Below are 25,271 nucleotides of genomic sequence, written 5' to 3'. Positions count from 1 at the left end.
AAAAGAGTCACAAATACAAAACCATCCAGAGCTACAATACAAGATCTGTCCTCAGTGAAGCAAAAGCAAATCTAGATCATCTATGCCTCAAGAAACCTGTACTCCAATAGGCCAAAAAAAGAATAGAACAATCTGATCCCAAAGAGCACAAATCAGAGGAAATGATGAAGAACAGAAACTAAAAAAATTGATTTTAGCAAGCATTTGGGGTGGAGTGGGGGTAGGGTATACACCAATGGAAGAAGAAACCAGTCAGGATAAAGTAAGAAACAAGAGTCAAGCTGAGAGTCAACTGGCATATTGTGGAAAACAGGATTTCCAGTGCCATAGACAACACATCAGGCCAATTCAACATAAAATGTAATAAAGGGAATGGCCAGGAACTATGAGGATGCTGATGCTGTAGATATACCTGGTACTATCAAACATGACCCTTGGGGTAGTTAGAGCAAACCCATTATTTCCCCCTTTCTGAGCAATGCTTCTTACTCCCTGATCTTTTTGGCATCATGTTAGGTTCTGTTGCATTTTCCTGAAGCAACATGTCTTCCAAAATGGAGGAGGCAGACTTTTTATACCAATGATGAAAACTTTCTGCCAATCCAGTACCTTTGAGACTTCAAGTAGAAAAACGATATGCAGAAAGCAGAAGCTTTCTTCTGATCTGCGTTCTGTGTTCTAGTCACTCACTTCACAGCTAGCATCTGGGGAATTGCATGGATGAGAACTTCCCTGGGGAACAAACATCGGTAGATAACTTATTAAGTAGTGTTTAGAATGAATTGATGAACACTTGCTATTTTGAGATAGCCTCTGACCTGTGTGAGAAACTGGAAGAAGAAAGAAGGAAAACTAACTCTACCATATGAAAGTAGCCACACCCAAAAAAACGTTCAATAAAGGATAACTGACTCAGAAAAAAAAATGGGCAAAAAAATTCTGTGTAATTGACTCTATCTCCATTTTCTATAAAAAGTAGTATATGAAGTGGTTCCTCAAAGGAAAGAGCATAGAACAAGGCTAACCTGAAGACAGGAGGCTTAGAGAAAGACCCATACAAGAAACATCAAGGTAAAAGTATATAAAGGGAAGGGAGTGAGAGATTGTAGTTAAAACAGCAGTGGCCCCATAGAAGAATGGGCTTGATGTCTTAGTTTCAGACAGATGAACTGTGAGAGCTATGACCTGTTAGCCAAGCAGGAGGAGCTGTCATAATCTTTAAGGAAAACAGAGACACTTAACAACTAGGAAAGGAGGAATGAGCAGGCAATTAAATCCATTGTACCCTTAAGACTTTTTTGCTCCCTAATACTAGGGTTAAGAGCCTCTTCTCTTGTAGACCTTCACCAGATTTTAGCTTAACTGTATTTTTTGATAGACCAGTGACCTGCTACTTCAATTTGATTTTTTTTACCCCAAGCTTTATGACTTTGCCATTGAGCTGCTTCCAACAAATGAATGCCAAAGGGAGGAAATTAAGATGAAAGAACAATTACCCCTCAAAGCAAGCACACCATACCATCTGTTAACTTGAATATGGCACTCATTACAGACCCACTGGCAAATGGCTAAGTGCTCAGGAATCTGAAAAGGTTGCGCCCTGAACCCAAAATCAGATAAAAGGAAGCTCAGCAGTGGAAAGGCTTTAACAATTATCAAGCCCCTCTCTCTTCCTGCATTTAAAAAATAGACGAGCCATGGATTAGCATGGCAAAAATGCACATAGGTACTGAAGCAGTGTCAAGTAACGAAGATTTCAGCACAGATCAAGCAAGGATATTCACAGAACAACTTTGCCTGTATGATAAAGTGGGAAAGAGACATGGATGAGAAGGGGGAGATGAAATCAAGAATAATTCATCAGGATTCTTTTGGTAATTCCAGTTTAAGTGCTTACTAACGAATAGGCATTGTGCTAAATGTTTGTCTTACATTACCATCTTATTCAACTCTCACCACCTATCTCCCTGGCAAATTCTACCAATAGCCCTCATTACACAGATATGAAATTTGGGCAAGCATAAAGCATGTTTATAGTCACACAGCTCTTAATCTGTGGAATGTAATGAGAACCTGAAGCCCCTGACTCTTAGGTCAGTGCCCTTGTTGGTAAATGAGATCACACTGAGATGAAAGCATTCAGGCCAACAGAACATGAAAGGGAAGGACACAAGGGGGGCAATCTAGCAATCTGATTCACAATTACAGTGTCTTAAGAAGAGGTGTGATACATATAAACATCACTATGGTTATTGATTCTAGCCATACTACTCATCATTCCACCCTATAAACATATAAGCTGAAATTTTGAGAGGTTAGCGACTTATCCAAAGCAGCATAATAAACAAATAATGTAGAAATTGCAAGTCCTTGTTCATACTGAGCCACATGCCATAAAATTATTTTAGGGATTATAATTATCTTTTATATTTTGCATATAGCACATGGCTTTAGATTTTTAGATCTAAAGAAGTTATATACTTTCATCTATATTTGTCATGGAATGTCAAATTATGAAAGAAAAATTATTTTCACAGTGAATCTGCCTTTTTAAAACCATGGTGCTGATCCCTGTGTTCTAAATTCTTTGCGCATATCCTTAATTGCACACAGTTCTCTTTTGTCCATCCTTTCCATTTGCATATTGACAAGTGCAAGTACATCAGAAGGTCCTTCATAAGCCAAAACACTTTATGCTGCTAAATTGCAGTCTGCTAGCTAGATTCAATAGCATAGAACCCGTAAGAGTGAGCCACATAACTTAAAGTAATACAAGACAAACAATGCTAAGGAATGCAAAAGTAGAATCATTTTTTCATTTATCATTTCATTTATATGAATGGCTGTCTCCTTAGATTTTAAAACTTTATAAGATCCTGTGGTTGAACGGTTTTTGGTTTGTTTGCTTGCTTGTTTCAATCATTAACAAATTCATTTTTCCCACTACAAAAAAAGGCAGAAATCCAGAGGCACATAAATTCCCATCATTTCTCAGATGACAGTGTCCCCATGGACCTGCTGTGAGCTCATTCGTATGGCAAGGAGATATGACCTTTCAGGTAGGAGCTGGGCAGGTTTCAGAGCATTGTTAGAAGAGAAAAAAAGAACAGAAGTGATTCTTTATATATTTTTTATCTTGGAGTGACCTTTTAGAAGAAAACTATAAATGAAAGATATATTATTTTATTTTACTTTGTGAAAGTCTGACCATGATGCAGGAACAGGAATAACAACAAAAGAATCACAATGGTATCTGCCAGTTATCAGACACTTGAAGCAAGAGGAGAACAGGTAAGGGCAATATGGATGATCCCAGGGACTAAGCTGTGCATTTTTGGACCTAGGAAAGGCTAAGTAGAGTCACTGCCACCAGAGATTTGCTTACATCACAAGGGTGCCAGGATACATGCATTTTTTAAAGTTAAATTAGCCCAGACTTCACTTCAAATCTTTCGTGGACATCCTACAATCTTTTCTATCTAAAGAGGAGGCTTGTTCACAAAAATGACTGGATAGGGAACGGAGCTTTCTAACAGCTACACATTTCGCAGTGAGTAAATCAAGTAACAACTATCAAATGTTCTTTTGGACACTGATAGCTCTGTGTAAACTGGTGAAGTTGTCTGGACTCCCTTTTTTTTTCATTTCCCTCCTCTAAGACTCTATTCAATATCTAGAAATCATCCTCCCTGCATCCCCTTCTAATCTCCAGATTGTAACAATATTTAACAGAAGGCACTTGTAACTTCGTATGAATCTGAAAACATACATTCACTCTCCTCCTATGCAATGCCTGAAATTCAAACTAGAGTCATAAAATGCAATAAGCCAGCCTCAATTCAAAGGATCCCAGACAACAGCAAGCAGATAGGGAGTCTGGGAGAGGAGAGATGCTGATATCAAACAAAATGGAGAGGCTAGTTCACTGACTCAATCTATTGTTTATGTTTTGAGTATGTACTACATAAACATCACTACATGTACATGTTTATGTAACTACATGTGTCTTTAATCACTACTGTACAGCATGGAGTAGTATTAAAGTATTTGTATTCTCTCATTAGAGACAGCTCATAATAACTACATCATGAATTTATAGGACACAGTCTATCTAGGACACTCCAATGAGAAGCAGAATTCTCAGTCTTACCTATGAGGATTAGTTACATCACACCTGTTAATCTTGGTTTCAAACACAGATACGAGTACCTTACTTCATTTTTCTCTCATCACTTCATTTTAACATTCTGTACATTTCTCAGTCTACTAAGGGTCTGACTTTATCCTCCCTTTAAATGGTTCTCATTCTTTGAATTTTTTTTTAATTCTATGCTTTCTACCACTTATAGTTGCTTTGAGGATAAATAATATATTATAATGTGTTACTTTTCATAATGATTCCAGAGACTGTTAGGATTCAAATATTCTATATTAATGGCAGTGGAAATTTAGGATGCCATAAAGACTCTCAATAATGCTGCAAGTTGAATATGTGGTTCCAAACCTGAATTTCTGGTATAATAATTTTAAGTGCTAAAGGATCCTGGATGATGATTAATAATGTTCTCCTTGAAGATGTTCTAATTTTCTAAATCAAGTAAGATCCTGTCTAGCTTTGTAAATCTCATTTAGGAGACAGCTAATTTCTCATTTAGATATTCAGTCCCACCGAATCTGCATATCGTTAATTTTAGATCGTTTTATTTAGAATATGAAAGAAAGAAACCACTAAGAGGTGCTGCAGATGGATAAGCAAAAACACAGGGTCCAACATATTTCATATATTTACAAGGTTATTTCTTTATAATGATAAATTTATTTGCAAGTGTTACAAATACCAAACGGAGTGAAATGAGGAAGTATGGGGGACAAATAATACTCTCTTCCATCTTCTCTAAGCAAATACAGGATTTTGAATAGTGGGAGGACCATCAGAAAACCTATTGCTTTGAGTTAAGACACACTTCAAATTTGAAGATGTTTCTTCCTTCCAAAACTACAACACTCATTCCTTAGCTCGTTGTCCCAAAGGAAACAAAATATAACTTTAACTTCACTCAAGCAATCAAAATAAATTCAGTCTAAAACGCAAGGCAGACAGACAGCCTAGCAGTGGGAATTGGACTGTCTGACCATGTGACATATATGTGGTGGCAACAATCTGCTGTCAATTTCTGTACTATCAGAATCTGGAAAACATTGGAAATTATAAGACTACAAAAATTTTCTGGCATTTTACTTACCAGAAAAAAATACAGATTAATCACTCAAACTTTACTTAAATGGTCAGTCATTTTCCTTCATAAAAAACACTATACTAACATAATCTTTAACACGACTTGTGTTTCTTTGGGAAAGACTGAACAGATAGTTATAAATGGTCACTAATTGGCATCCATCACAAAGAAACACCAAAAGGTAAATAGGAGACGGTGAGTTTAAATGTTAGTTTCTTGCTGCTTGCTCTGGGTGGTAGTTTAGTTCAGTCTGCTTACAGACTCATTAGCTGAATAGATTGATTAGCAGCTGAATCCAGGAAGCATTCACTTGCTGTGTTAGCAGAAAACTAGTGTGATTTGATATCTCTACCCTAGAGTTTACTGGGGCCCAATAGTAATGTTTTCTACATCAAAGAAAGGATTCCCTTCCATCCAATTTCAGTTTAAAACAATTCTAAATCTGAAAGTGTTTGGTGAAGCTCAAAGAGGTATAATGAAGCCTTCTACATTGGCAGTCTGCACAAACAAAGATCTGCCTATAGGTCTTTGAAATTCACTTGGTGCTTAGGCATTGTATTTCTGAGTTCTCATTTTGCCACTAAGCAAAATGACCCAGTATACAAAACTTCGGGCTTAATAGAGAACTCACAGATAATCACTCAACTTTTCTGAAATGTACAAACAGTTTGATGAGCATTGAGTCCAGAAAATTAATTTGTACTTTGAGCTGCACTCTGGACTTTGTCATCAATTTGTACTCTGACATTAATACAGCTGTTCAACTGTTTTGTACATCAGTTTTTCTCCCAGAAAGAAAAATGGAACAGATATTTATATGCAGCATGGCTGTGGGATATAATAAATGCTTGAATTAAAAGGACTAAATTTTCTAGCTAGTATGGCAATAACAAAAGTTTCCCAAGTTTAAAATAATTTACTTTTGCATATCAATAATGGTTCAGTTTCTGTCTCTACCTTGCCTTGGTTTATCAGCAGGGTACAACCTGTCTCTTAGAAGCTGGAGGCATTTTTTGTTTCAATAAGCTCATTTTTCAATTAAATTAAAATCAAAACCATTCTTTTGGTTCATCTTCCAGATTAAAGCTAACTGACAGCTTCATTAATGATTAAAAACAGCAGGTGGTGATGGCTTGGAACAGTTTGACCAGTCTAAACATCTTGGAACCTACATCCTTCCCCTTCTCCCTCTTTTCCATGTATTAAAATGGAAAGATTCTGTTGTTCACACAGGTTGGTAATTTTACAGACCGAAGAGCAGGGAGGAAAGCAAATCCTTTATTAGAAGGGGAGAAAAATACATAGATAGAGGGAATGGCAGCAGAGAAGTTGGAAAATACATCTCTGGCACAGAATTTGAATTTGCAAACTAACGCCTGGGAAGTTGCCTTGTTATAATCAATTAGGGCTACCAAGTTTTCTCAGGTAATTAGAGCAACGTATGCTTACGGATTTTCACTTTAAAGAAACAGCATTATAAATTATCCTTTCATTCAAACCAGATTTCAATTATTCTCCCACAAGACTTATAGACTAGATTCTAGGCTACAGTTTAGAAAGCCCCTAGGGCTTAACCAGTTGGACTAGGAGCCCATAAATGTAATGTGTACGGCTCCAACTTCAATCCTATTGAAATTTTTCATGTTAAATTGAGACAGGATTTCAAGTACTGTCATTTGCCACAGCAGTGGGTACTACTAAGAGTAAAAACAACAAAACTTAAACAAAACTTAATTAAAAATTAAATAATGTGTATTATTTTTTTGTTTAACAGCCTGACTGTTGCCAAAACTTGTGAAGGATAACAGAGTTTAACTATCATTTCTGATTACAGGGACCCTTAAAAGAAAAAGTGTCTCTCAAAAAGCCTCTTGAATGTGGCAATGTGAATTCAGAGTTCATTTTCAGATAAACAACTCCTTTAGCACCTCTTAGAGTCAATGCCTTTCAAGTCACCTCTGCTATCTGCCAGGAATCTTTTTGTCTTTGCCCCCCTCCCACATTGACTGGGCTACAGGTTCAGGAAACCATATCCAAATTGTTACAAGAGATCTGGAGATTTAAACTCAGCCCATTGTGCTTGAACACAAAGTGTTCTTACGTGTTGAGTCATCTCTCCAGTCCCTCACTGTTTCTCACGTAACTTTGAAGAACAATTTTATATTCTCTTCACTTAGCAGAATAATTGGTTTTTTAAAAAATACTATACTATTCTTCCCAGTTACATAAAAAGTCTTTCATTTCCACCAACCTCGAGTTCTAGAAGGTCATGTGTGACCCAAGTCTAGATTATTTAAGCCCTATGAAACCAATCTACAAGAACATGTATATAGCACCCTAACAAGCAATGCTCCTCATGACCCTAAGAACAATTTAACCCTTGTCTGATCTGGTACTTGGTGTTTTTTCAAGCTTGAGTTTTATTGTGGGGAAAGTCTTATATGAAGAAAAAGTGAAAACGTTTCCTTATGGAAAGTTTACCTTTTCAATGTGGACATACCAAGAAGCTTTCCCTGGCTCAGCGTGTACTAGCAATGAAACATCAAATGAAAATAGAGATTATAAGCACCAGGGAGAAGCCTAATTATTGATTAAAGAAAAACAGGTATGGCCTTGAAAAGTTATTATGGATATTAATCATATTCTTATAGACAGAATATATATAAAAAAGTTTCACAAATAATAATGATATTCCTAGTTTAGTGCATTGTTGACATGTAAAATAGTCAATATTATAGCCTCTTATACTATGGGCCACAATCCCATATAGGTTCTTGAAACTGAATGTGGAGATTGTAAAAAAACAAAAAATGTCAGCTGACTGCTCTTAGGACAGGAGAGAGAGGAGGAGAGGGAGTGGGGGGAGTGGGAGGGTATTGGGAGGAGAGGAGGAAGTGGAAATTTTTATAAATTACTAATAAAAAAATAAAATAAAAAATGCCAATAGCAAAATATTTCTGGACACACAAAAATGACAAAAAAATTAATTTGAATCAAACATATGTTTAGTCTGAGGTGTTTTAGGCAGTGCTAGTTCACACTGAATCCTGCAACAGCATTGCAGCCCTCGCTCTTAAAACACAGCATGTACACTTCACACTGTGTCTACCATGATGCCACCCAACACCAAACTAGCACTGCCTTGGTCAAAGTATCAAATGGTAAGAATTTCTGTGTTTTTATTGCACTGTTCTTCTAAAAACATTATGACTTAGTCACACAAAACAAAGGCTACTTAACAATTTTCTACCATTATTCCTTAGAGTATATCAAATTGGTATATTTTTAATCATATCGTCTTAGAATACTTTATTTTGAAAGTTGATGTTTGAGTTGCTGACTTGAGTTTCTTTCTTCCTTTCTTCCTTCCATCCTTCCTTCCTTCCTTCCTTTCTTTCTTTCTTTCTTTCTTTCTTTCTTTCTTTCCTTCCTTCCTTCCTTCCCCCTTCTTCTTTCTTTCTTCCTTTCTTTCTTTTCTTTCTTTCCTACCTTCTTTCCTTTCTTTCTTCCTCTTTCTTTCTTTCTTTCTTTCTTTCTTTCTTTCTTTCTGTTTTTTTTTTCTTTTTCAAGACAGGGTTTCTCTGTGTTGCTTTGATGCCTGTGCTGAAACAAGCTCTTGTAGACCAGGATGGTCTCAAACTGACACAGATCTGTCTGCCTCTGCCTCTCGAGTGCTGGGATTAAAGGCATGTGCCACCACCGCTTGGCTTTGAGTTTCATTTTTTAAAAGTCATTAAATGAATTTGTTTTGATATTTAGGATATAATACTGAAGAATTCTGAAATGGACATAAACATACATCTGCCATTCTGTGCTATATATTTATGCAAAGCAGTTTTCTCTTCATTGAGGATTATAAAATCAAAATATTTCTGCATGTACTGGCTTTTTGGGATCCTAGTCTGTTTGGATGCTCATCTTCCTAGACCTGGAGGGAGTGGGGAGGAACTTGGACTTCCCACAGGGCAGGAAACCCTGACTGCTCTTAGGACTGGAGAGGGAGGAGGAGAGGGAGTAGGGGGAGCGGGAGAATATTGGGAGGAGGGGAGGAAGTGGAAATTTTTATAAATAAATAAATAAATGAAAAAAAGCTAAGATTTTCTGTATCCTACAGTATAAAATATTCATCCAATATTTAACACTTTATGGAAAAATAAGTACATTCAACTTAATCATATGCAAATTTCCTTTCATTTTTAATAAATGGAAAAATTATGTGTATGCAAAAATATATTTTTAAAATAATATTCTCTATGATTAATTAACAGAAAATGTTTTATTTGTATATTTATTTGATGCACACACAGACGTTAAGTACTTTAAACATTTTTAGAAGTGAAATAAGGTCATGAGTGGGAAAAATGTAAGAAGCCAACATTGTGACTTTTGTCTCCTCTGCTACACTATTGGCAGCATATCTATTCATCATGGCCCACAGAATTTACTTTTGTATGAAACATCTGGAAAAGATTCACCTAGCAAATCACCCAAATAGAGCATAATTTTATCTAACATACAATCGTGGACTCTGGTTTCCTGCTATTTCTCCAGTGGGATCCCATTGCACAAAAAGTATATTTTAAAATGCATTTTGCTTTCCAGTTCAAATGATGTTAATTGATTTCTTCACAGATCATATGGCAATCTGTTCCACACTGGACCATTTATGCTATATGTTCATAAGCTCCTACAGAATCAAACTCTGAGTTACCCATTGTGCTCCCTTTGTATAGCCTCTACCCTCTAGTGCTTAGAAACACTAAAATTCATAATGAAACCTAAGCAAGATAGCACATGGCATTCTTTGGATAAATAATGAATCTTTTATCATAACTAGTATTAATAGTAAATGCTCAAATGACCTTGAATATAAAACAACTAAAATTTCCAAATAGATTATTTAAAATCTTGTGTTTGTGTGTGCCTGTGTGTGTTTATGTATGTCTGTCTGTGTCTGTGGACTCATGAACACACGTGTGCACACACATGCACATTAATTTTCCTGTCTGAAAGAAGATAAACATCTGGTTTATTCTAAATGTCTTGCATGGAGAAATTGATGACAAAGTATAAATTAAATTTTCTGATCAAAAGGCTTATACAAAAGTAATGTTAGTGAATAAGAACTAACAACACATGTATGCTTCCCCTAGCTAAAAGCAACTTTTTATTGCAATGACTGTCTTGTCAACAAAATATAAATAATATTTTGTATGGATCCTATTATCTAATAAAACAATGAAGTTGAAAAAAAATAAAAACCTCCACCTCTCACCTCTCTACATAATTTCAGTGTTATCTTTGACACTGGGAAAAGATAATATTTCTGAGTATCAGAAAAAAAGATGAACGGAGCATTGAATATCCAAAAGCCATCAAGGTAAGAAACCTATCATCGTATGGTAAAATTGAACAAAAATGAACAGGAAATTTAACCTCAGAGCAAGTATATTTTCAAAATGTTTTCTAATATTACTGTGCAAATTAGAACATCAAGAAATATGTTTCATGATGTTTTCATAAAATAAGATCTTTCTTAGTCTTTTGTATTGGCACAATACTGACAATTTTATCATTGAGATCATCTAAGTAGACCCTAAATACCACAAAGTGAAAATATGGTACTTTGGTAGTCAATAAAAGCAGAGTTAACACATTCAACTTCCAGTGCCATATACCTCAAAACTATAGTCAAGTGACAAATGGCAAGATGGGTCAGTAGGTATAGACTTTTACAGCCAATCCTGATGGACCTAGTTCAATCCCAGGACTCATATATTCATATGGTGGAAGAAGAGTCCCAACTTTCCCAAGTTGTTCTCTGACCTGAAAAACATGTTTGTCACTACATCACTACAAGCTTGATCTCTCTCTCTCTCTCTCTCTCTCTCTCTCTCTCTCTCTCTCTCTCTCTCTCTCCTCACACACACACACACACACACACACACACAAATATAATAAATAAATGTGGTATGATTTTTTAAATATTTGGATGAAGTATTAATGTGTTTTGTGTATGCATTATTCCTGCTTAATGTCAAAATACTATACTACCTGGGGCAGAATGAATGAAGATGAAAGATACATATATAGCAATATTGTAAACATAATCCTATATTCAAGTAATTAAACATTTCAGTGGGTACATTTGCAAGAAGATGAAGATATTTCTAAAAGTTACTATTGAAGGAAAACTAGGGAAGAAATAACCACATGAATTGCAAAACAGTGTATCTATCCTCAAAGATGCTAATTCAGGTCCAGGGGGATCTAATCAACCTCTTTGTTGAAGTAAAGATAAAACTTTTTGACAGCGAATGCTATTCTGATAAAATGGAATTTTCAATTACTCTATGAACATCTGGCCCATGCTACAATTTCTGGAAGCCAGCAGCACATTGCTTTGCAATGTCACAAAATATTCTCCACTGAGAACTCCTTGTTTTGCCAAGAGATTAATTGAAATGAGTGTTTGAAAATGTAGTGAGGTGAGAGGTAAGTCTGGGGATAGATAAGGAGATAAAGCTGTTCAGTCACTGAATGATAATTTACTTAAAAGGCTAAAGAAAATGAAATCCCACACTGGTGATAGAGTGTTGAGGGTACAAACATCTTAATATACTTGTGGTTGACATTAATCTGTGCATGGGGTGAAGACAATGGGACATTTTCATAACAATTTTGTAGCAGTAGTCACATTAGGTGCATACCATCTTCTTCTGATTCATGTTTTACACGCAAATATGTTGAGCAATATTTAGGTGATAATCTTCATAAATAAGCAAATCAAGTAAAATGCAGAAGAACTTAACACTTTCCAAAATAAAGCACTGATTATCTTGCATTTGAGTATGTTTGGATGTGAAAAATAGATCAACATCACTGTAAATTTCTGTGCATTGCTTCTATTTGGTATCAATTAGCATGGGAAGGAAACCAACTCAGTGTTGTAGCGAACTCCAAACTAGGTGCATATTAGAGTAATTACAGTCATCTTTTCAGTCGATGAATTTATAATCAATGATTAAAATCATAAGGAATGAAATTGAGTGTGATCTGAAACAAATTACTTGTGCTTGGAACTAGTGTACAGTTCTGAGCTATGATCCCCACAAACTTCAGTTTCATACTCATATTGCACAGTTAAGCATAATGCAATAGCCACAGCACCATAAATGACGTTGCAAAAAAGGTGAGAGGAGATCAAGAGGTCTACTAACCCTAGCACTGCTCCTCTCAGAGAAACATTTGACTACAGAAAGAGTCAATCTGGTAATGCTTTCAATTACTCAACAAAACCATGAGCCACTGACATCTTTCTTCACCCTACTTGTCAATTTCAGCCATTTAAGGAGTCAATATTCTTATCTTCTCAAGAAGGTGGTAAATTCACTGAGTAAAATCAGATAGGGAAAGCACTGGTTAAGAGATGAGATTGTGACTCCCTAGCTCAGCATCAAATCACCTCATGAGCCAAGTCAGAAGATAAGCCTGCCTAACGTGACAACACTTAACGTGTTCTCAAGGTACTTTGAGACCAATTGAGAGATAATATTCTAAGCAGAACAGTGTGTCAAGAAAAAGCACGTGTTGAAAAATGTTCCATTATCTTCCTTTCTGGGAAGCCACAAGATCCACAGGACTGGGGACAAACCGAGATAAGCCATATTAATTCATAGACATGATGGATGACAAATAGACCTGGAATTCTGTAGCAACCAGTGAATTAAGCTCAGCAAGTTCACCCACCGCCTGCCCTGTTTTCAAACTCGTTAAAAGATGCCAGGGTTGAAAGTAAGGTAGACAGCAGAGGCTCTTAACATTCCTTTGTTGCGATTCTGACCCAGCTCACAAACATGTTTGTGGAAATATGTAATCAAAAACACAATCGAAACTCTCCAGTGACTAGGGTTTTGACCTTTAAATTTGAATGTCTTTTTAAAAGTATCCTACCTTCATTGAATATAGTGATTCTGGGGTTTCTATGCATAGGAAGAGTTTCATAGAAAAGCTACTGAAAACTATGACATTTGGCCCTATACTCAAGACAGAAAATCTCTCTGCCATTCACATTGAGCATTCTTATGCTGTAGCAAAGTTACAAAAATACTGAAGATACTTAGGGCAGTACAATGAAACCTAGGTAACCAATGTCTCTTGAACAGAATGAATCAAATATAATTTGTAGCTTTCTAAATATTGACAATACAATATGAGCCCATATAACAAGTTATTCCTGCCTCCTCAAGGAAAAATTATAGGTGCGTAAAGTCATTTTTAGTTTGAAATTCCTGGGATTTCTCATCAAACACATGTTCCCACATGTACAGAAAAAGAGGCAATGCTAATGTTAAAAGAAGAAATGTCATAAGGAAGACCCAGTTATGACATCCAATACTCCCCAATACAGTGATGTTAAGGTGACCTTTACTGATTACATTTGGTGTGATGTTGCAATAGTTCTCATAAACCAGAAGTATCAGATTCAGAACTTTGCCTGGGGAGTTCAAAATCAGGCATGTTTGGGGAATTCACCCAGTGAGTGCCTTTCAACTACTGAGCCGGAGGATAAAGGAAGATGCACTTCCATGACTGCAGGCTCGAGGCAATAAATGTTTAAAAATGTTAAACGGCTGAAAGAGCTATGATGATTGTCGGAGAAATATAATCAACCCAAGATAGCTGGTGACACAGTTCCTGTGGCAAGCCTGGAGATGATTTGGAATACCCCAGCTACATATCATTACAAAACCATCGGAAGTTGTGGGCTATCACAGATAAAGACTGAGATGCAAACAAGAGTCTAATTCCTTTTGCCACTCAAACTGGAAAGGGCCAGGTCAAGGGTTGGCTCAAAGTTTAGCCATTGTCAGAACAATAAAAAAATAGAAATAAAAGTATGTCAATCAAATACCAAAAAACAAAATGTAAAGATGTTGTCAAAATGGTATACAAAGAAAAAATGTATCTGCATGCATGGGTGTGTATGAAATCATCACTTTTTTATATAAAAGAGTCTTTGGATACTCTCACATATTTGTTTTCTAATAGTCTTGCTATTATTCAATCTACACAGTACGTAATGCAACCCATTTGTAAGAAACACTCAGAACATCTAGCTGCAACTCACTGATATTGTTTTCCTTGAGAAATGTGACAAAAAATTAAAACAGATGTTGGTCCAGTCAGGCATAAAGCGAGAATCAATTATGACTATTTTCTTTCCTGGAGTCATTTCATTTTAGAGAGCATCTAACAGAAAACCTTCCTGATCTCAATGAAGAGCGCATTTCTTTGAGATACACATGAGTAGAAAATGATACATATCTGTCTGCATATTCTGAGAATTAAATTGCCTCTGTTTCAGCTATAAAAATTTTTAATTTTTTATCCTCAGTCATATAGGAAGATTTCCCAGAAAGTATATTATCTCTGCAGATGTCATCACTCTCCAATTAAGGAAAGAAGCAGGGTACAACTGGTAGTGACCTCTCTATATTATAGACTTTGACACTTGAGTCTCCTGAGGAGGGAATGGATTAGACAATTTAATAGAATCTACAGTGGCTAATTTTTTCCATGAAAAAACATTTTGTTTTGTGAATCATGCATTTTTTGGATTCATTTAGAAGACCAAAACAAAAGAGTTTAATGATGTTTACAGTGAGATGGGACAGCTGACGACCAGCACGGAATCACCATATTTTGTTTTCTCATCTTTAAGACTTTTCGCAGTAGGACTTCCAGCTGAGCATGAGACTAGCTTTTCTCAAGACATAGCCAAGCATTCTGAAGCTTCACTGAGCCTAAACACCAAATTGAATTCATACTTCTTAATTGGGAAAGACAGGCTGTTTGCATACCATGTTTATATCAGTAAAATATTGAAAATGACATTTGTGCCCAAGTCCGTATGAACAATCTGCCTTAGCTGAACTCTGCTACTGTTTTCAGACCCTGGTTTCTGCCTATCACAGTTTTAAAGAGCACTTCTCTCTAAAAGTACTTGTGCCTGGATTTGTACACATAGATTCTCTTCACACATGGGGATGTGGCTCCTGACATGTGCTTTGTTACCCACTCATCTCACAATAACAGAAGGCTTTGTATTGACTCACTCACATTTTTTTAACCTGTCTCCCCTGTAACCAATGGCATGGGCTTCTGCAGTACCTCCATGGTTTTGGAATAGTAGTCCTGTAGGCAAAATGGAAAGTCTAGCATTTTCTATCCTCAGGAAAGACTATACAAAATCCATGGACAGAGAATAGTCTCTGGGGAAAGTTTGCTAGACTAGCAGAGAAATAAATCCCACCCCTCTGGTCTCATTAGAGTTGCATTCTATGCAATTTTATTGATCAGCTGAATCCATACACTATAGAATAACAGTCATATATTCCTGATGAGAAAGCATCTGCTTACTTCCTATGGGCAATTATTATTAAAACGAATGTGGATTCAGTCGCCTTAATTACCTTATAAAATTCCCCAACATTACATACGAAGGCAGACTTATCCTGATAGATGTTGTAACACCTCAAAGCTCTCTAGATGCTGTTAACACGTGAGCTAAGGGAATCCCTTCATAATAACATGTGCACTGCAGTAAAGTAGCACAACATGTCTAGACAGATTCTTGGTTCTTTGGAACACATAGTTCGACTTAACGTTGTCCATCCCTTACCATGGTCAGGCATCTGAGATCCCATGGAGGTCACACTGGTGTTCAGCACATCGTTCACAGCAGTATCACAGTACAGGCTCCTCTGGACGTCATGCTCGCTGTCAGTCTGGTCACTCTCCTCATGGCCACTGTCCTTCAGGCTGTTGCCCTCCAGGTCCTTGAAGGTGGAGCTGCTGGGTTGAAGAAAATATGTTAATTTACAACTGTGATAGATCTGATTTTTAAAATCTTTCCAAGCCAGGATGATGTCAGTTCTGTAAGGAGGCCAGCAGGAGCTAGAGTGTCCAAAAGGGAAAAAATATGGAGAAGAGACATTTCTGTGTGAAGGTAATACAACTTAACAATACAGAGAAGTTCTCAACATTGGATGTTGATAAAGCTAATTTTTTTTCATTTGCTTCTTTTTAGTGTTACACAACAGACAAGGAGGAACAAGACAAAAACCTCAAAGCACTTCTAAAGAATGTTAACATTGCAGTTTTTCTATTTCGATACAGTTAGAGTCAAATAGAAACAGCCAATGTTTTCTGAGAAATTACGGTTTATGAGTTACTGTTTTAAGAGATCAACATTAACTTTTTAAGCCGTTCATGCTGTACAAGAAAAAGAAGCTAATAATATTACTACTTGCAGATGATAACAGAGATATATAGAAGTTAAATAACTTGCCCAAAGTCACACTGCTGGGGAAAAAAGTATAGAACATGTAAGATCAACCCTTGCTTGTCAAGTTTCAGTGCTTAAAATCTTAACTATTATGAAAATTGCTTCTCTGGAGATATCTAATAATCATCAACTATAAAAAGCAAAAATGGCAGAACTTGAAATAGTGTAATTAAAATTAAAAGGATGATCAAGGTTGGAGAAACCAGGTCAGTTTCAGTTTCCAATTTGTTTGATTGCTTGCTTTGTTTTTAAGACAGGGTCTCATTCTGTACACCAGGTTGACCTGGAACTTGATACATAGCCCACACTAGTCTTTGAACTTGGGATAAGCCCCTTCATCAGCCTCCTCCTGCATCCTGGGATTACAAACCTAAACTGCAATACCACATGTCTCCGCTGCCAGTTCTGAGCAAGAAATGGCAGAGGAACCAATTCAAAGAAAAGGAGAACTGGCAGTAGCTGAGGAAACCGTTGGTGCATGGAATGTGTTTGGGATAGTTTTATGTGTCTACTTGACTGGACCAAGGGTAATGCAGGTAGCCAGTTAAGCCTTATTTAGGAATGGGTCTTTGAGTGAGTTGGCTGATTGAAGAACTGAATAAAGCATGTATCTTTTCCCAGTATTGGTGGGACTCATCCAATCCATTGAAGAAGACCTGAAAAGAACAATAGGCAAAATGTTGAATATTCTTTCTGCTTGACATCAATATTCTTCCATATTCAGTCCTCCTCATTTCCAGACTTTCAGGCTCAGACTGGGATCTCTACAGCTGGGTCTCTAATTCTCAGGCTTTCAATTATACCATCATCTTCTCTGACCTTCTAGCTTATTGGTGACAGAGCACAGAAATTCTAAATATTCCACAACTGCATGTATCAACATCTTAAACTGCATGAGTCACACCAACATTCACAGACCAGCCCCTCAGAGACATAAGAACATTCTCTATGTATGGTAATGAGCTATACAATGAACACAAGGATACACTGTCACACTGCACGTTTGTCCTAAAGGAAGCACACAGAAAATTAACACTGATCTACCTAGATGTTGAATCCTTGGTGGTATAAGCATAAAAAGTGAAAGCTCAAAAGAGCAGTAACTGGAAAGCAATGATTATAACAAAATGAAGACTTTGGTGATGGAAAGCACTATCCTGTTAGTTAATTACTTCAGAAAATATATCTGAGCATCAATGTCACTAAAATCCAGTCACTCAACAATCCTAGTTCACTCAATTCCTCCAAATTATGTCACAGAGATAACTCAGTCCTATCCACCTACCAGAATGCATATCTATTTAAGAAAATCCTACAGTTCTTTCATGATCAAAAAGACCAATTGGAAACTTATGATTTAAAAGTGTTTCACCATTTCCAGCTTCATGGCACAGACTCTATGGCTTCCTGTATATACTAATTCAAAGTTTAAATAGATTCAAAGTTTATATTTTAGAAACAAAAATTGGCCCTGCCTACAAGCACTCATATACCTCAAGAGAGAACAAATGACCTGCCTAGATGATATTACAGGCTGCTCCATTCTATAACAAATATTAGCTTTTCAACCTATATCATCTGGTTCTGAAACATAATGAAAAGTTCTTTAAATCCTCAGCACAAAAACTGCCATGTTAAGCCAAAGATCTCAAGTCTAAATTGAATGCATTTTAGCAGTTGCCAAAATTTGCTTGAGATATATGATGGCGAATGAAATAGTCTAAAGACAAATGTAATTGGCCATCCCTTAGAATAGAGCATCTTAATCTTGGCACTGTTGAATTTTTAGGTCACATAATTCTTGGTTGTGTACGATCTGTGCATCATGAGATGTTTAATAGGCCTATTGGCCTTTGCCTATTAGATGCCAGTGATGACCACCACCAAGTTTAACAATGAAAAATCTCCTCAGGGAGACAGGGCCAAATCACCCTCAGTTAGAACAACTGTGATACATTTTTTTTCACCAGTATTCTTGTAATATAGCGTGCAAGAGAAAGCACTGAACTTGGAGTCATTAGGGCAAGTGATAACCCAAAATCTGCCACTTTGTTTCTGTGGCTCTGGGCTCCATATCTAATCCTCACAAGACCATTCTGAGGACTCATGAGATACTTTGCAGGAAGAGCCAAATAGAAATAGATGTTCAATGAAATTATTCTTATTTAATATGATCATTATTCTGTATTATAATGCCTCATTCACATTACAATTAAACAGTATGGCTATGGTAATTTATGAAATTGGTATAAGAATTTTATATTTATTTAATGAATGCTCCTGTCTTCTGTAAACAACTGTCAGCCATTGTCCATTATTCTGTTTCTCCTAAAATCAGGAACAGAGAACTATCTCTCCTGTCAAATATGTATCCTTGCTTTATTGAATGATAAAAACTATATGACCTAATACACTTTTTTTGACTTTTCAAAATCGTCAAGCTAAACATAATGTTTAATTGCACTGAGTTATCTCATCTCTCTGGAATCTGGTAATTTCTATCTCACTTCTCCTAATTGGTTTGAGATATGACTTTCAAAAATTTGGTCTTCTATTTTATATGCATCAGAATACTGCAATATACCTGGGGGATTTGGGGGTATTTTGCTTGATTGTTTTTTTGTTTGTTTGTTTCAGGTTTAAAAAGGCATGAAATATTAAAACTGTGAAGGATTAGCTACTAGGATCTAAGGAACTGCTGGTGTGAGCAAGAGAAGAAAAATCAAAGGTATGGCCACCACCTTCTCATACCTCAAAACAGTTAACTCATTTAAAGATCAGTTTGCCCATCTGACAAACAAAGTACCGGTTACTGTGATCTTGTAAGGACATTTAGTAGCTTAATGGATGAATTTGTGTAAGGCAGTTTAAGAACCAGTGAGCAACATGCTGCAAACAGTAAAACAGCCTGGTAAATGGCTACTCTCCCAAAACAAATAACAATTTATACCAGGCATAAAAAACGCTGATTTCACTAGCTTTATTACCTGTGTACCTCTTGGGAGATGAGAGACTTGTAAAACAACTTTTGTGGGACAATAAATTAGGGGCATCTGTTTCCAATGGTATTGTAAATGCAAACGTTTCTATTACTGCTCTGGTGGCCAGCAGAGGTAGAAGTTTATTTGAAAACACCTATAACAGGGTTCTATACACAAGAGTTTGTCTACATAGGCTTGAAAAAAGAATATTACACTAATACTAATACTATAATACTTTTGCAAAAGATAGATGAATCTGAAAAGATGAAGGTCATATCTCCAATAGGCGATCCCACGTACCTAGAGAATGTCATTTGCAATTAAGCAGAGAAAGTCAAAAGAGTATTGTAACTGGCTTTAAAAAATATAATCCAGAGTGTTTTCTGGACCACCTCTGTCATTAATCACCTTGAAACCTGTTAAAATTGAAGCTGCTCTAAAGCTGGAGTTAAGGACTGCCTTTATCAATATACAATATTGTTCAGAAATTGTTGTTTTCAAAGAAAGTTTACTGCTGTTTTATTTAAGTAGGAAAAATTAGGATTTTCCTTCCACTCCTTACTCATGGTTATCTGAAAAAAGATGTACCAAATACTTACTATATACATGGCACCATAGCAGACGCTACAGAACTCTGGGACAGTTTTGTTGGTAAGGAAAACCCCCATGCATAGCTTAGAAGTCAGGGCTCATTTTCCTCTCTAAACTGCTTCTGATGTGTTGCTCAATTGCTATTGTGTTTTCTTTGAGCTACAGCCTCGTGTTCTGCTTGGTATGGCTCCAAAAGCACCACAGGAGTAGATATTAGCCAGCAGTGCAGAGAGCAAAATTGAGGAAAGAATGTTGCAGCCGGGGCAAAGTGGCACTTCTGGCCTTTCTTACTTTGAGACGATAGCAAAGATACAAACATGGTGGGAATAAAAATTACACTCTGAAAAAAATTCCCAACTTACTTATTTTGCTAAGCTGGACTTCTCTCAGAAACTACCTTGGGTATATCTTCAGATTGCATATAATGTTATAAAAAATACTTTGGAGCTATAATGTTGGAATTCCTCCACACAGAAAATTTTGGGGAATATGCCATAGACCTTCTTTGTCCCTTCCAGATGCAGTCCTCATACTTTTAAATTTTGATTCATGTCTATAAAACCTTGTTCCCCTTTGGAGTTCTATTGAAATTACCCCTGTGGTTGCCAATAACAGAATATAAGACAATAGAAGATGGATGTTAAGGTACTGACTTTCCTAGGAAATCACTTCATCATGACCACAGCCCTCAAATGACCAGAAGTCATTCTTACTCCTCCCATGTTTCTCTTGATAAGTTTTTCAGTAGTGTTTTCAACTCCTCTGTTCTTATACCAGAAAAATGAAATACATTTCCCCATCATTTTACAGTTTCGTATAGAAACCCTGACTGCTACAAGAAAGGGCCAGGGATGCCCAGTGCTCAGCTACCAAAGGTAGCCAGCTGTAAAAGAATAAAGTATCTGTATAAGAGTCAGGCGAAGAAAGTTCAAAACAGCATTGCAGGAAATGTCTGTGGATAATTAGAAATTGAATATCAGGTGAGAAAAATGTATAGGAAACAAATCAAAGCTCAGTTAGGCTGAGCTTTTCCTGGCATTTTAAAAAATCAGAGATTTGCTAATAAAATTAAGACTGATGAAAAGATTTAGAATTTCCTGTCCAAAAGTTTTTTTTTTTTCCAAACATGAGTCTTGAAGAAAACATATACACCTCTTAAACATCTTGGGGAGCCCGATGATCACTCTTCCCCTCCCTGGGGATCTGTGCTGTGTTAGTCACCACTGTCATTTCCTACCAATTTTACACTTGCAATGGTTAACCTCTCGAAAAGGATAACACACAGAATAGCCTGTATCTTTCTAGGGATTGGCATTTTTCTAAATGCGCCTTTCCCCATAAATTCTAAGACCTTAAACGCATCCCAAAACTATCCCAGTTCTATGAAAAGAAACTGACAAAACTGTGTGTGTTCCCCAAGCTTTCGGATGTTTCCTCTTAATCAGGTGATTCCAGGTAAATAAACTACTGTCTTTGATTTCAGGCCACATCTGGAGATATTTCCTCTAAGAGCTCGCTCAGTTCAGGATGTAGCTTTTGTGCGCATGTGTGTATAAAAAAAAATACATGTAAAGTAATTAATCAAAATCACAGGTTTCCAGTGAGTCTCAAAGCTGTCGTGGAAATACATGTATCCCCAAAGCTAAATGCTTTAACATAAGTCTTTATCTCATAAGTCTGTCTTGTAAGTTGGATATTTGAAGCTGATCTAAGATGTGCAGGTCCCCAGGAGTCCTAGCCTTCTACTAGGCTATGAAAATCAGACTCATGTTATCAGTTTAAACTAGTCAGAGAATTTCCAGGTACCCAGAACGAGCTAGCTCCAGAGACTTGTAAAGATCAAGCAAGCCACTGTTTTTACCAGTTCAAAAAGAAGCTCTGAAAATAGCAGTCCTGAAACAGAAAACAAAGCAGTATTTTCCCGCAAAGCCCCTAATCAGTACATATAAATGGGCTTTTCCTTTCTTCCTAAAATAAATAACTTAGATAATTTTCAATTCTTTGCCTTTTGTTTAGAGCATTCTTCCCAACAACTCAAAAATTTTCTAAATTATTCTGTGACTGATAATACAAGGATAGCCATTTTTAGGATGACTAATGATCATCACTTAAGGTTACAAGCTATCCCTAGCCAATATAAACGAATCTACCTTAGTTTTGGGGGTTACTGCAGCATCGTAAATTAAATTAGATGTGAATTCAAGTTTCTTATACTACAAACAAGGATTGGGTTTTTGCTTTGAATCCCATGCTTACAGCGATATAAATTTATGGGATTACAGCCAGCAAAATAATAGAATTTTCAGATCTTTTCCACTACAGCTCTAATACAGCCTGTTTGCTCCTCTGCTTTATTGCTATTATTTTAACAAACATACCCAGTGTTCAATTTTAACTGCAGAATTACCACTGAACCATTCAAGAGGCTAGTTACATGAAACAACAATAAAGGCATCATCGGAATGGTCAGCTTCTGGGATACTTTTGCACACAGCGTTCTCTCCTTTGCTTAGTTCTACCTCCAGTGAAGCTTTTATCCTCCTCCCAATACCAAGAATTTAGGGCTTGCCATAGCAGGTGGAATCTTTTCAATACTAGCCTCCGCTTTGTACTCAAACTATAACTAAGTTGTAAGCAACCAATCATATAAATTTTAGATTTCCACCAAAACATTTCAGAATGCTTTGACAAGTAATAAATTGGAAATTTTTCTTTTCCTCTCTCATCTAGGAAGCATTATAAAAGATATTTCATCTGTCATTTAAATATCTTTAAACTTTAAAGCTGTCAAAATAATAACAACCTCAGAACATACTACAAGCTCCACAAGAAAACAAAAGTTGAGGCTTCCTAATATTTACACTGAGTGGCAACAAAAGTTTGGATATTAGTATGATTTTGAAAGTTTTCTAATTTTTCTAATCTTTCTAATATTGATTCCAAAAATCACCAGTAAAATGTTTTATGCCATCCCAATTTTATTTTTATTTTTGTACATGTTTTGGTGGAAATAAATATTGATTCTCTTTGTGTGAGAGAATTAGCAGTGATCCTTACTTTCTATGTTTTCTCTATATTTCCTACACTTCCTAGCATAAGCACATAGGCACTCATTGTAAAAGTCAAAATGGTATAATTTTTAAAAATTAATGGTTTGGGGTTTCTTAATATTAAATCAAGCTAAGCAGTAGGAATGTGAAAGCAAACCAACATACCTTTTGATTAAATGGGCACGGCTGTTCACGTAGTTAGAGTCAAAGGAATAGTTTTCAGTCTGCAATGAGAAAGAAAAAGATTAAAAAATGATTCACAATAAGAGTCCAAATGTTCTACTTAAAAGGATTATTTTACAGTGCAAAGCAGTAATGGGGCCTCCAAGGGCCTCCAAAAGCAGCATCTTACTCCTGCAGGCCAGGGTGGACTTGATACAAACATTCTCTAGAATATGGCTGGCTACTGACCATGTAACCACTTAGAGACAAGAGACAGTATGACTCACAATCGCTACAGAAACTAATTGCTCCCAATTCCCCAGTAGAGACCATTTTATGCCCATCAAATTGACTATAAGTTCAAAGGTATTTTTATTAGAAGTAGATAATTAACATGTTAAAATATTTATTCCAAAGATATGGAAATGCAGCAAGGTAATCCCCTACTGTGGGTTTAAACGCTGCACTTCCCTTTGTTTTAAGACTTTTGCTTAGCATCAGTTACACAAGATGGCTTTCATTTTATCACAGATATAAAGGCAAACAAGTGTTATGCCCAAAACAGGGTAAAAAGCAGTCCACATGGGGTACCAAAGCCTTTCATGTAGCATGAAGTTTGCAAGCAAACCCCTGTCTCAGTTCCTATCATTAAATCTCTACTGTGTAATCTGGTTACAGTAGCTAGCTGGAGCAAGGGCTTTACAAAAGCAAGTGCAGGGTACCTGAAAGATGAAAGAGATGGGAAAACAGCTTTTGAGCACAGGGAGTCTGGACAGTTTGAAGGGGGGCAGTCTTAGAATGGATAGAAGCCAAGAACACAGCTATACTAAAGCCAGTGTCCTAGAAAACATGATCGTACACCCAATGTTAAAAGCACCGCTCTTGTTGAACCTTTGTATGAACTCCAAATGCCCAAACACATCTCTTCCCTCATCCTGCCATTCAGCTATTCCCACCATTCTTTAGCGGCCTTCTGCAATCACTTCAACTGGAAGTGCCTGGAAATGGAAATACAATAGCTGTCTAGAGAACAAAATAGCAGATTCTTTTCAGATGACTACCTGTCAGACATTGACTGCCCTAGGCTCTTAGATGCAATCCTGACATTCAAAGATTCACAGTTTGATAGAGGAGAAAATGAGGCAGGTAATAGCAGACCCAGCTACCACACGGACACTAAATAGCCAACCGTCAGGGGAAGGGCCCTACATACCTAGAAAGTACGCAGGAAGCTGGCACTAACTAGTTGGTAGGATAAAAGGAGAGAGAACTGAGAAGGAAATAAAAACCCAACAGTGTCCAGTACTTACTCGCATATGTCCATGTTTCCACATGGCCCTCACTTGAAGACAGACTGGATAATGTCTATTTACACTGCTTCTGTCTAAATGTTTAGATACCCTTTAGTGTAAATAAAATAACAAGTAACTTCTGATGGTATTGGAAGAAATAGTTCCAAAGAATAAAAAAATAAAATAAAATAAAAATGGTCAGTCCATTTTTTCTGTATTGATCTGTAAGTGAATGCTGAGATTGTGACATAAATAATTAGTGAAGATATGTGTTGAAAATATGACCTTTGTATTTGCTATAATAACTTATTCAGAAGTTCCTTAACCAAGAAACATTTGATCTAACTTTTTTTTACCAACACAATGGGCAAAATGGTGTTTAAGTGTGGGTTGTTTTATTATATTCACTGCAATACTCAATTTAACAAGTTGTCCCCTGCTAAAAATCATGGTTCCCTATCAAAATAGGAGACGGACTGAGCACTCAGTGATTTACTTCTTTGTATCATTAAACAATCTTTGCTAAATTTAACTTAATTTTCTGTGCCTCAGTTTCCTTCTGTGCGAAGTACAATAGGAACATGAATTCAAAAGAGAAATTCAACAGC

The 25,271-nt window shown here is 36.5% G+C and overlaps 1 protein-coding gene across 2 annotated transcripts in view; it reads right to left on the bottom strand.

Annotated features, from left to right (window-relative positions):
• The window catches only part of Pcdh19 (protocadherin 19), a 107,575-nt gene that overhangs the window by 27,461 nt on the left and 54,843 nt on the right, over positions 1–25,271 (bottom strand). Inside the window, exons 4-5 of one of the 2 annotated variants that reach the window (XM_048417948.3) lie at positions 23,375–23,433; positions 15,922–16,094 (exon numbers count right to left, since the gene is read on the bottom strand). In XM_048417948.3, the coding sequence (XP_048273905.1) occupies positions 15,922–16,094; positions 23,375–23,433 (232 nt within the window). The remainder of the gene's footprint in view (positions 1–15,921; positions 16,095–23,374; positions 23,434–25,271) is intronic. The other variant, XM_048417947.3, reaches the window with a different exon arrangement.

The sequence above is a fragment of the Myodes glareolus genome, chromosome X (genome assembly GCF_982192425.1).
Source record: "Myodes glareolus chromosome X, mMyoGla1.1, whole genome shotgun sequence".
In the NCBI taxonomy this organism is placed as follows: Eukaryota; Metazoa; Chordata; class Mammalia; order Rodentia; family Cricetidae; genus Myodes; species Myodes glareolus.
The sequence above is the reverse complement of the archived record's forward strand: the minus strand, read 5'-3'. Positions and strand labels throughout refer to the sequence as shown.